General features: G+C 38.6%; 1 protein-coding gene across 11 annotated transcripts in view; it reads right to left on the reverse strand.

Moving 5' to 3' along the window:
- The window catches only part of LOC105230393 (protein PALS1), a 142,299-nt gene that overhangs the window by 12,462 nt on the left and 116,259 nt on the right, over window positions 1–13,578 (reverse strand). Inside the window, exons 1-2 of one of the 11 annotated variants that reach the window (XM_049456099.1) lie at window positions 6,419–7,294; window positions 16–845 (exon numbers count right to left, since the gene is read on the reverse strand). The exons of 7 other annotated variants lie outside the window; for them this stretch is intronic. In XM_049456099.1, coding sequence (XP_049312056.1) covers window positions 16–669 — 654 coding nt within the window. In that variant the 5' untranslated portion in view covers window positions 670–845; window positions 6,419–7,294. Of the gene's footprint in view, window positions 1–15; window positions 862–6,317; window positions 7,295–13,578 lie in introns of those variants that run through there. 3 more of the 11 variants (XM_049456097.1, XM_049456098.1, XM_019991800.3) reach the window with 3 other exon arrangements.

The raw sequence follows: 13,578 nt of genomic DNA on the forward strand, positions 1-13,578 counted from the left end.
TTTTAAGTCACTTGCCTGCTGCTGACGCAACCGATTCGACATGTTCAATTGGCCATCGCGTTGCAACAGCAATGAGCTGCTGCGTTGTGGCAATTGTTGCTGTTGCTGCTGATGTTGCGCTGACTCCTTCACCGCTTGCGGTGAATGCCAGTGTATTGGTGGTTGTTTTTGTTGTTGCTGTGGCACATTATTGTTATCACATATTTGGTTGGCATTTGGTATGAATGTTGTTGTGGTTATTTTGGGTGGCGGTGCCGGCGCGGCTGCTGCAGCAACGCCACTCATATCACAAAAACTGCTTGTATTGCTTAGACTTCTACCGTTACTAGCGTTATGACCGCTAGAAATGTTATTATTGCTATTGATGTTGTTGTTGCTGTTATTATTGTTGCTATTGGCACTGAGTTTGTTGTTATTATTGTTGTTTATGTTAAAACTGCTGTTATTATTGCTGGTGTTGCTGCTGTTATTGTTGTTGTTGTTGTTATTGTTATGCATGCCATTTGCATATTTGCCGCTGGCAGTCGCCGGACTGTTGCCGCCGCTGCTGCTCGTTGTGATTATTGTCGGTATTGTTGCTGTTGTAATCGAACGCACAACATTCGGTGGCGCAGGCGGTGCCACCAGCCCATTGTTGTCGAGCGTGATGCTCAATGTGGACACAACCATTTTGGCAGTTTTCGATTTTGCTCACTTTTCACGACTTTGTTGTTGTTATTATTGTTAACAATTTTCCAATTGAAGTATTTAATTAACCATTAACCGTTATAATTATAGTCATTGTTATTTTTTTGGGGGGTTTTCAATGTTTCTGACTTAATAGTGGAAAAAAATAATTTTTAGCGCTGTTGAGTAAACAACCTTGGATGAAAATATTTTTTTGAAAGTATTTTATATTTTCAGGTATAATTATTTTATTTCTCTAACTTTTAGTTATTATTTTTGAAATTTTTTCAGCTAATTTATTATATCTATATAACAGTCTCGTTGAATTTGGCATTGCACACCACTCCACTCCACAAAATATTTCACTCAAAACCACTCAACTCCGTTCCAAAAATTATTTTATTATTTAATTTCGATTTTATTTATTTTTTTAATGTTTTTTTATTTCATTTTTTATAATTTTTTTTGTTACTTTTTTACTTTAGTATATATGTTCTTTAATCGACAGATTCGCGTTTCTCTAACCAAATTGCACAGCCCGGTTAGATCGTTCCTTCTTGCCCTCTCAAAGAGTATTTTTATAGACCCGCCAATCAGCAGCGATATAACTGGGACTTCTACATGTCTACACACCCCCTACAAACGCGATTTGCGCAACGCCTCTTTGAACCGCTCACATTCACTTGCAGAAAGACAATTAGTCAATCGCCACAAAGCTTGAACACATAAGCAGTCTTAAATCGGCGTGTTTAACTCGTTAAATATAATTACAAAAAATGCATTGAAAAAATGCCATTCAGCACACGAGTAAAAAACAATAAGCAATTCACACAAATCACACTAGAGTGAGGTAAATGAACGAAGTGGGGGCGACAGGTGGCAACCCACATGCCAGCAGACGCGTCCGATTGTAAGATCAACAACAAAAATATTGCAAAAATCATTACTGAAAAGCACCGGCGCAAAATCACAGATTTGGCGATGATTTGATGAGGCCGCTCACCTCTACTTCGGCAGTCGAACAAAAGGGGTATGACAGTGACAGATAGTATAAGTCAGCTGTGACAGCCTGTCAAAGCTGGTGAAGTATCAACGGCGATGGAAAGTTGTCAACTAAACTGTGAAATAAATTGCTTAAATTGGAAAACTGTTTAGAATAGTCAAGAGTTGGACATGGAAAACAATATTTGAAAAATATTGGGTACTCGAAAAAGTCATTTCGTATTTTGTCAATAGATGTCGTTGTCCACAAAAAAAAATTTCTGAAAGTTGAAAAAAAAGTTTCAGTTGTTTAAAAATGAGTTAAAATAATGAAGAAATGAGATTGAAGCAAGCAATCGAAAAAACCGGACAGAACTGATCAACAAAAAGCGCTTCGTCTTCCATCAGAAGAACGCTATACCACAAACATCTTTGACGACTCGGCAAAAACTGGGAGAGCTTGGCTGGGAAGTTTTGATGTATTCACCTTATAGCACTGACCTAGCACCATCGAACTACCAATTATTTCGGTCAATGCAGAACTCCCTTAATTTTTATTTATTTTGTTTTATTTAGTTTTTTACTAGACATTCTTAACAAATTTTTTCTTGTTGGCAATGTTTTTCCCCAAAAAATGTAAGTTTTGTAGTCACCAAAATTTTTATTGGCAGACGATAAAAATTTATTATCAGCCATGAATGTATGTGTGTATGTATGTATGCAAATGCATGAAGCTATGCAGCAAAGTTATAAATCAGCGATCATCACAGCGATGTTCGTGTTGTACATATAATACATATCTGTATGTGTGAATAAATGTTTATACTTGTATATATATAAGTAAATTGTTTTAGAAACAAATATGTGCATATGTACATATGTATGTACGTTTGTATGTAATTTTGTCTCGCCCAGTTGTGCAATTGTTGAAACAGTTCTGTTGTTGTCACTGCAATTTTTCGCAAATACGTGACGAACACCAAAAATATTTTTCGTTAGCACATTTTGCGAAAATACTTTTTTAATTTTATTTAAAAATAAAAATTGTTTATTTCGACTGTTTTTCTTAACAAAAATTCGTGTTTGGCACTGATTTGGTTGATTTAGTTTGTCGGACGTGTGTTTTGATGGACAGACAAACGTATGCAAAAGCAACCGTTAATGCACATATAGATACACAAATTCACATATGTATGTATGTACATACATATACATATCTACTTCGTTGCGTATATAAAACACAGGTAGAGGCATGCATGCCCTGTAGGAAATTGACAGCCACGCAGATTGTATGCTTAAATGTGAACGTGTCTGTCAAATAAGCAATTTTGCGTGGCTTTTAGCTACGCCTACAACAACAAGCATACACAAGTGCACTCACACCTGTGTTTGTATGTATGTATGCATATGAGCGCAGAAGAAAACAAGCTGAAATATGACTCACGGGAATTTTGCTTGATTTTTTGTACAATTGAAATTTATTTTTGTTTACCTGGCTTTCCTGTTGCTTTATTTTTCATCTTTTTTTATTTATTTTTCATTTTGTTTTTTCTTTTTTATATATTTTTTTAATATTTTTTTTTTGGTTTTTAGCTAAGCCAGTCGCCTGCGTTTGCCCACATACAAACGCACGGCATAAAAAAGGCAGTAAAATTTAATTGTATGCATTTCAAGAAAAACAATACGCCACTTTGCGCGCATATCCATGCGAAAGCCATGCGCTGCTGGCGTAAATAATAGTGCCACAGCCAAATGCGTAATCGCGGAGAACGTGCGCTGATTGTTAAGCACTTGGCGCGCGCATTCAATAGCTGGTTATTAAAACAAATTACTTTACTTCTGCTCGTTCATATAGGAAAACATATGTATGTATATATGCGTTTTTTGCATTTGTTGCGTAAATAATAAAAAAAAAAATAAAAAATAAAATTTTAATAAAACTAAAAATATTAAAAAAAAAATATAAAAAAAAACATAAAAAATTACTTTTATGAGAAAAATAATTACAAAAATTTTATTACTGTAAATATGTATGTATATGCATTTTTCCAATTATAAAAACTAATATAAAAAAAATATTCTAATATTAAAAATGTACAAAAAAAACAAAATTATAAAATAGTGTATAAAAAAACATTTAAAAAAATATAAAAAACCAAAATTATAAAAAAGTGAATAAAAAATATAAAAAACTATGAACAAAAATTATGAAAAAAAATATTTAAAAAAAATTAAAAAACAAAATTATAAAAGAGTGTAAAGAAATATTAAAAGAGCGTACAAAAAATGAAAAAAAAAATAAAATAAAAAACAATAAATAAAAAAATAAAAAAAAAATAAAAATAAAAAACAATAAATAAAAAAATAAAAAAAAAATAAAAATAAAAAACAATAAATAAAAAAAATAATAAATAATAATTTTTATAAAATTTTTTAAAAAAAGTAAAAAATAGTATAAAGTTTTTTTTTATTACTGTATATATGTACATAGATATTTTCCCATAATGCCTAGATAGTAGGCAGAGCCTTTCCCTATCCGTATTACTGTAATTTTAATAAAAAATCAAATATTGATTTTAAGCTTCAAAACATTATTTGTAGGCATTTTTCATTATATGTAACTATGTAACATTGTATGTATGTATATATGTACGTCAGTATCTTTGCAAGTAAATAAAGTTAACTAATCATGCAGATTCGAAAGCACTTTTTGTTAATGGCCATACATTGCTTGCCGTTAAGTTCGAGCATTTTATGCTCACATTGCAACAACTGTTTACATGTACGCAAACACACACACAAACGAACGCACATACGCACAAAAGTTTGTAGTTCACTTTTCTAATGTCAACTTTTACATTTTTACTAACTTTTACTCATTTCAATGTGTTTGTTTTTGTTGTTTTCCACTTTGCTGTAGTTGACTTAATTTTTATTGCCAAATAATTTCGAAAAAATTTCACGCCAGTGATTTCACACGCTGACAAACGTGTTTTACTACAAACATACAAACATGCACACTTATGTACATATATATACTCATACATATTTATGCACATAAAAGTGAATATTATTGCTTTTTTACTATTTAATGCTAAGTAAATAGTTTTTTATTTTAATTTTGTAGAAGTAAAAATGTGTCTACATACATACATGTACATGTAAATACACATGTACATATACTATCTGTAAATTAATTTATATGTAAAATGAAAAAAATATTTTATTTACATGGTAAAATTAACATACATCCACTTGATAGCGGCGCGTGTGTGTGTGTTTGTATGTAAGCTTAAAATTTTCTATTTTTAAAATCCAGTTTTTCGTTTTAATTAAAAGTGCAAATGAGCGAACTTCGAACTACAAACAACGCTACCTGCTTCCCATCCAAACAAAAAATAAATGCAAATGCACACACATACACATACATTTTAAGTAATATTTTGAACAAACATGAGTGCAGTAAGCAACTAGAAATGCTGATAGGAAAACAATAGCGAAGGAAAAATAATTATACAAACTACATACTACTCAAATCAGCCTAAAAAAAATTTTAAGCTGTAAAGCCCCATAAAATCATAAAATTTAAAGACTGCGACAGAAAAAAGTTCGAAATTAAGCGGACAACTCTATTAACTGGACAGAGAGGCTGATAATCAGACATTGAGAAAGCAGCCTTGAATTCCTTATTTTTTCCAATGAAATTTATTTGTATGAACACATTCAAAATTAAACCTCAAGTACAATCCTTTGGATTCTTATGCCGACAAAAACGTTTTCGCTTTTAATCGTAAGAAAAAATTTAACTCTTTTGAATTGTTTATTATATGAGTAATGGGCATAAAGTGTATAATCACAGCAACGCGTGGCCGGATCCACTAGTAATGCAATAAAAAAGCATTAAAAATGAGGAATAAAAACGTGTGGGTCAGTATGACCCGGCGTCATTTCAGGCCGCTTAAAGTATAGTATAGTATTTCCACTTTGCTTTTTTTACTCAAAAAGTGTTCCTTGCATTCTAACCAGTTCCTCTACACACAGTCAGCACACAAAAAGTCAAAATTTCCATTACTACATTTGTCATAAATTACGTTTTAATAGATTTTCACTTTTCCGTAATCTCTCGCCGCGTCTGCATTTGCGCTTGACTTAATAGCTGTCCGTAGCTGAACGCGATAAGCGAAATGCCAACAAATTACACGCAAATAGCAAAGTTATGACAGTCAACAAAGAGCAGTGCCTAGTAGAGGCAAGGTAGTAAGGGGCGTGGCGCAGAGGGGGCCTGGAGTAGAGTGGCGCAGAGGGCGAGCGACAGGTGGAGAGTAGGTGGAAGCGGCGTGAGCACATTCCAGCGCGCTGTTCAGGCGGAAGTTTGCTTTGCGGCGAACGCTGAAGCATTCTTAACTTTTACACACATTCACTTTGTTTTTGCACTGTGTCTGGTTACCGAGCTGATAAGCGCTCGCCATTTGAAATTAATAGAGTTTTTTTTATCGCTTTATTTGTGATTTCGCCAATGTTATATACAGTCAGCTTAAAGACTAGTATGAAATTATTTTGAACACTTAAAGCCTTTAGCACTTTTCAATTTATATTTTTCACACATTTAACTTTTTTCTGTTTGCACAACACGCTTTTATTCGATTTTCATGCTAATTAAATTTACTAACCGCTTACGTGAACGCTGCGCGTGTGTGACCAGGCGTTTATGCAAGCCCCCACAATACGCCCCCTTTGACGCCAAGTCTTTTCTTATTTAAGTATTTCTAACCGTGTTGCCGCAGGTCACATCAGCGCGTGACTGCAGCGGTGGACAGGAAAAAAATAGAATCAGCACCGTAGCTTCTCGCGTGTTTTAATCCAGCAGCGCCTGTCACAGTTCACAAGCGTAGCGCGACGTTACCGCAACCGCTCCTGGCCAAAACAAATGACAACTGATTTGCGCGTTGCCAATAACACTAACGGCAAGCCAACGCTTTCGGTCAACTAGTTGTAAGCGCACTTGTTAACGTGCGCTTGTATAAGTTCAGTACTTGTGAGAGCGCGCGTGTGTAAGTGTGTGGGTGCGCTGCAGACAAAACAAACAATTATGAAGCGCAAAGCGCCGCAACTCATTTCAGGCGTGTATGCGCGCGGTGCGCTTTTCCCTAAGCTGCATTATGATTACTTTCATTGTTGTAGTTGTATTTGGTAAAGTGAAGTTACACGTAATTCAATGTTTGCATTAAGCAGCGACAAATTATGCGTTTCCGCTTTTTTACTTTTATTTTTATGTTTTTTTTTCACTGTTTTTCGGTGCGTTCATTAGCCACTCCAAAACGCACACTCTCGAGCTTCCGCGCTTGTTTATTAACTGTTACGCGCTGTCGTGTTTTCCGTTTGTTCTATGCGCATTGCTGTCGTTCGGTCTAACACCACAAATGGCACTGCCGAGAAACCAGTTAAATGTTTTTAGTTTGAGCCAGCAACAATATTTCCAGCCAAACCAACCGACAACCGGCCCAAACAAAGCGCACAAGCGAAAACACAGCCGCAGCGGCAGCGAGGCAAACCAAATCGCGGACAACGGCGACAACTTCTACTTGGCTTGTCTAGTTGTATCGCGCGTCATGGCAACCGCGCGCACCCCACCAGCTCCACACCACGGTATAACACAGACTGTGTGCGGGGCTGGCAACCCTCTAGCCTGCATTTCAGCACCGCTGCTGACGCGCGCTGCCAGCGCACGGCTTAAAATAAATATTCTTGCCTTTTTACACTTTTCCCATTTATATTTTCAGCGCTTTCCTATTGCCGCGCGCCACGCCAGTTCAACTGGCTGGGAAATTGCAAGTGTGCTGGTAAAAATAGGCGCATCAGCCAGCGCAAAAAGTTAGCCAAGGCAACGAGCACTTCTGTAGCTAATGCATAGTGGCTGTCGTTTGGCCAACAGCCACGAGCAAGAAGTTTGCTAACATTTTTGCACGACAATTGTGGCTTACTGGTTTCAGTGAAGCTCAGCACACCAACTACGAGTATGTGCGCGCCAGCAACAACAAGATAAAATAGTGCTCAAACATATACACACCGCCAGACAGATAAGGCCATACGTTATTCACTTAACGTGTTTTAAATTTTTCCAGTGATGTTCAGCCAGTGACGCGCAGCACATCTAAATTGCATTAACCTGTCTATCACACGAATGTAAAAGTTGCAGCTACAAACGGCGCAAAATATGGCTAAATGAGCGGCTCAGAGCGTGGCGGAAGAGAGCGGTTAAAGGCGTACAGTGAGAGTGAGTACCCTTATGTAAGAGCTGGTGACGTCAGTGAGACTGGTGTTCAGCATAGATGGCAGCACAGCATTTCGTATGTAAAAGAGTGAAGAGAATTTGATGGTCATGAGATCGCAAAACGTAAGCTTAGACAAGAACCTAATCTCACATGAGATCGCGAAACGTAAGCCTGGACAAGAACCGAATCTCACATGAGATCGCGAAACGTTAGCCTGGACAAGAAACTAACCTCAATTGACTACTACTTTTTAAAAGCCCTTATATACGATTTCGACATGTACAGTTATATTTAACATTCCATTTCTAAGAATCAAGCTGAGTGCTTTTAATCAACGGTCGCTCTTCGTTTACGCTCCGCGCTGTAATCTAGCACAGTGGCGTCAGCAGAATAGGCCATTTAAATGTCAATTGATTGACGTAATGGTCTATTTTCGACTACAAACAACAAAATATTCGAGAAGCAAAAAACGCTTGAGCATGAAAAAGCTGTTAAGCGGCGATAAAATTTAAGCGCTGTAAAATGTAAAATATTTATGAGTGATAAAAGCCCATTACCAACAAAAAAACTATAAACATTTTGCACGTTTTGCACGAAGCAAAAGCAAAACAAGCGAAGTTAATTGAAATTAATAGCGATGAGTACTTTAGTAGTTGAGTTCGCTGCTAATAATTCATATTTGTTTACTTTTGTGGAATTTTTTGCATTCCATGCTCACTGTGATCGGCGCTGAAGTACGCGTATTGACTGGCATTGCATGTGTATTATTTGTGTAAGGAAATACGCTGCTCAGCGCACGAACACCTGTCAGTTATAGGCGAGCGCTGAGCGCTGGAGAGTGAATACACTACCCACACACGCACCTTCACGCAAGCACAGGTACAGGTGAGTGAGGGCGGTGAGTGCGCCCTTGGCACTTGTGAGCACTGTGCGTTACCAGGCGCGTCACAGTGTTGCATTTGCATGAGAGCGCGCGTATGACTACGGGATATTTGCATATGCATGAATACGCTCTCACTCTCCAAAGTGTGTGTGCTGTGTACATGGATGTCAACACTTGGCGTAGCCAAAACTACACCTGTGTGTGCAATTACCGCTCTACTACATGCAGCACACGCTTAATTAACAGTCTAAACAGCCCAACACGCACCCAACGACACACACACTAGATTGGAATTTACTGGTCGTAGCGCTGATATCGCGCTAATTGTTAGTAATGTTGCACTCCATTGCAATTCTGCTCACTTCTCTCCATAATAACCTCAGCACACACCCCTCCACCGCGCAGTCACCAACAGCTGTCTGGCACTTATTGCCATGGCTCTACGTTTAAACCTACTTCAATACCATGCCACACAATAGCAACGTGCGTGTGTATGTATAGGGCCACAGTTGGTTGTGCGACAACATCCCCAGGCGTGGTCAATAGCCTGATAGCGGAAATAATATCGTCAACGTCGGCTACAAGCAAACAGAGGAAGGGTCGCCGGGCGTACGGGCGCGTTCGTATTGTGCACCTGTTTAATTACTTATTTATTTATATTTCAGTCTACATTTATAGACCCAGACACGCACGGTGCTCTATGGCATTTTTAGCAACTGTGTATTGCGGTTATTAGAGAAAAGAAAAATATGTGGAGATGAAAACCATCCTCCTTCAGATTTCTGATAAAAGTTCGGAGAAAAAGCTTGTGTAGTTAACGGCATAAGGCCAGAGTTAGTACACATTATCAACTGAGCATTATTCCTTTATTGTGAAGATAAATGAATTCATTTTCTTTGCCACTACAACCGTGAGTCGTTCTGGGTGGATAACACAAAACTTCGCTTGTTGCCGCTAACCTTTGCGAGGCTACGCCAGTTGCAAACATATCTTTATGTACTTGGTCTTTCAGTTGGATGCCCGATGGGTCTCGAGACGAAGGAGCTATTCGCTGGAGCATCATTTCCTATGTAGATTCTATGACCTAGAAAGCGGATTCGTTGAATCTTCACACGCTTAAGATCTTTCAAAAAGCACTTCCCTCAAATGTTCCAAGTGGTCCTACAAAAGATTTAAGCCGGCGCCGTTTGGCTCACATATTCAATGAGTTACCTTTCAACGGTCAAGGACCACCATTATCGAAAAATTGTTTTGCTATTTTATAAAAAAAATGGGATCTGCACCAAATGCTTCAGAGTTGGCACTAGCGCTTTCGTTTCGGCATCAGTTTCCTATAAACCAGTAACTAGTTTTATCACTACACTTAGATAACATATTAGTATGCATGTATGTATATGTGTGCTGAAATATGTGTGCGCGGTGTAGCCGATGAGCTTGTTTATTGCTGAACCCCGTTTGGCATTCCTTGGCCGACGCGGTTTGCCTTGTACCATCGCCTATTGTTTGTGGAACCTGTTCTGCTGCATTTTTTGTGCGAATGGCAAAGCAAACATTTGAATACTATAAAGTAAACAAACAAATAAATACAAAAACAAATAGTATGTGGCATTCTTCCACAGCTTTGCTAAGACGAGGAGCTTGCTGGTCGTGCTTTAATCTGTCTCTTGCCTTTATGGTTATTATCTTGCGCTGTTTTTTACTATTTCTTGAACTGGTTCGGAACGCGGAGCTAATTAACATTTCACGAAATCACAATAAACAACACAAAATAAACAAAAAACAAACAGAAACACAACAAAAACTGGTGCAAACAAGCGCTTCGCTCAACCTCATAAAAAGGGTGGTCCAAGCTAAGCGCAAGTAAACAATGCACCGAGCAGGTGGCCGGATTTTTTCAATTCTTCTACACACACATTTTCGTATGAGTACGAGTATGCAAATGTTGTTTGTATTTGCATACTGAAGCATTTCAACTAACGCAACGGACGAAGGTTCCCCGAAAAAAACCCATCCGCGGTGACGTTTCTAGTTTTATTGTTGTATTTGTCAACATTAAGCCGTGCTTAACCGCGTTAACACACTTCGCGGTGCAATATATGCAATGAATATGAAAATACAGGGTGGATCGAATTGGTCGTCGATGGGAAAATATAAAGTCAAAACGAAATAATTGGGAAATGGTGAAAGATTATTTCTCTGATAGAAACTATGGATGGTGGCAGCCACCAATAAGCAGGAATGGAGATAATATTGGGTAGTCGAAAAAGTATTTTCGTATTCCTAATCAAACTTCAAAATGTTTAACTGAGTTTAGATGCCAGATTTTTCTTCAAAGCCTCGTATGGTTCCACAATGTTACATAAGGTTTTGGTAGTACAAAGCTACATAAAGTTTTGTCCAGCCACAAAACGACTGGAAAGCTTTTACGTGAAGCTTTTGTATTCCCGACATTTAAGACTATCTATCTAGATGACGTTCCAAAACAGCCAAATATCGCCTTTGATGGACTTGAAAGCCACAAAAAAGGTAGAGAGAAATAGTGGAGCCTGCGTGAAAGCGGATATGGAATCATGTGTAGAGGAGAATGGAATCATGTGTAGAAGTTCACGCAAGTGAGAAAAGTTCTCCGACTGTCATTCACTTGGGAGTGGCCAGAAACGATTCTTTTACATATGGTTCAAGCAGCTCACGACTTACGGTCCTAGACCAAATATCCTCTAGGTAGCCAAAGAGCATCCGTTTGAAGGCGCGCAAAAGTAAGAAGGCGAAACATTTCCTGCACAGAGTTTGGGACCCGCCACGTAAAACACGCCCGCAATGAAAAGGAACAAAAAGCCTCGAAAGAGAAACCCCCCTTTTGATGACGACCATGGCAAACGAATGGAACCAAGCTAAGAGCTAATAAATGCATTTTTAAAGTGAAGAAAGACGACCGAGTTCAAATATATTATTATAGAAGAAGAAGATGGCGAAACTGGCTCAAAAAAGTAGACAGTGCAAAATGTTGCAAGCATATTTAACATTATAGCTTCTTCAAATTAAAACCCTCTAAAGCACAGACTCTGTATTATTTAAGAAAATAAAGAAAATGAAAGCAGAAAGAACGAATAGAAGAGATTAAACGCGCGACATGGCATCAAATTCGTTTGTAGTCGAACACAGATAAAAAGTGTCATTTGAACCAGCTAAAACCGGCTAAACGACAGCAAAAACAAGAGCAACAACTAGCTGTGACACATATTTCTTACAACGTGCGTAAATATATAGCATAGTATGTATGCGGATCGTTGACAGCTGTTAGCAACTGCTGTACAGTGGATGGTGCGATGAACGCGCTGTATGACATGGCCGACCGGGCCATTTCACGCTGATGGCGCCATCATAAAAAGCACAAAGGCCACCGCTGAAAGAAGAACACTTAATAGCATGGGTCAACCGAAAATAGTGTAAGAAATGAGCTCAAGTTCATAAATGTCGTGGCGCTCAAGCGACACTTCAACAAAGTACAACTAAGGAAACCGCGCGCGAAGGGGAGTGAGCTGCGCAAGAATGACACTTCTTTGTCCAAAACTATATATACAACAGTGTCAATAAAGTGAGGTAGTTCACATACATTGTAGCTGTAGACGAAGCACTTGAGTGAGTGTAGCTTCAGTGACAGCGTAGTGAGTGGGTGTGTCAGGCTTTTACCGTTAGGTTCGAAACTTGGCCCACAATATCGATTTCGTTGCGAAATATGCCGGCTATGAAAAATATATTCATATTTGGTTAAATAACAAAGACTAGTGGTCACACACCTTCGCTTTGTTCTACGCTGCCGCTCTTTGGCGCAGCGCTGCGGCTTGTTGCATCGACGCTTCTTGCTTCTGTAACGTAAATTTGCATAATAAGTTTCAAGTACTTTGACACTTTGACACTTCATTGCTACCCGTAGCGTCTGCCCGCCGCACTCTTCACCCAAATCCTTCGACGCGCTCACACATTTCGCACTTCCTGCGCCTTGGCCGACTTTGCAAACTTCCCGCAGCGCTATTATTAGCAAGCGTCTATTTACTTTCAGTTTGAACGCCACTGCTTTTTCTTGTCGCCGTCGCCAGCGCCGGAAGTTATCAACCGCTTTCGCAACGCGTCGCATGACACAGCCATATTTACTGCCACTCAAATAAGGCAGCCCTGCGTCAGCGCTGTCAACGCTGTCAATGCTTTCATACGCACACAAAGCGTACAGAAACTCATTTGCGTATGCGCGTGTGTGCGCTCACAATTCGCACCCAACTCTATTTATTTTTATACGAAAACTTCTCTACTCAATTTGTTGTTATTATTCGGCGTAAACTGCCACAGAGCGGGCCAAAGTTTCCGCCACTCAAATTCATAACTCAAGCAAGATGCCAGGCACTTACAACAAACTACGGCTTGTTGTTGGCGCCGTAGGTGGGCGCAGGTCAGTTTGATGTGGCAAGTTGTCGCAATAGTTACGCAGGTGATTGCGCACTTACGTGGCACTTAAGGGCTGTAAGGACACTTGCAGGCGATAAACTTAATTGTCAAAGAGCACCGGAGCGTGGTTAGGTGGTGTAGGTTAAGCAAACTATGTGCGTATAATGGAATAAGCTGCCACATTATGTAAGTGGACAAAAGTGGTTTAAGGCGGCTGGCTAATGACACAAAGCTCTAGTGAATCTGTGTTAAAATCTCTTACTATGGAGAGTGGCGGCTGGTGAACGTCGTATTTTAGCCTCAATATTATTGCATCTTGAATGTTTCTTGCTTACT

This window comes from Bactrocera dorsalis, chromosome 4, assembly GCF_023373825.1.
Source record: "Bactrocera dorsalis isolate Fly_Bdor chromosome 4, ASM2337382v1, whole genome shotgun sequence".
NCBI classification, from domain to species: domain Eukaryota; kingdom Metazoa; phylum Arthropoda; class Insecta; order Diptera; family Tephritidae; genus Bactrocera; species Bactrocera dorsalis.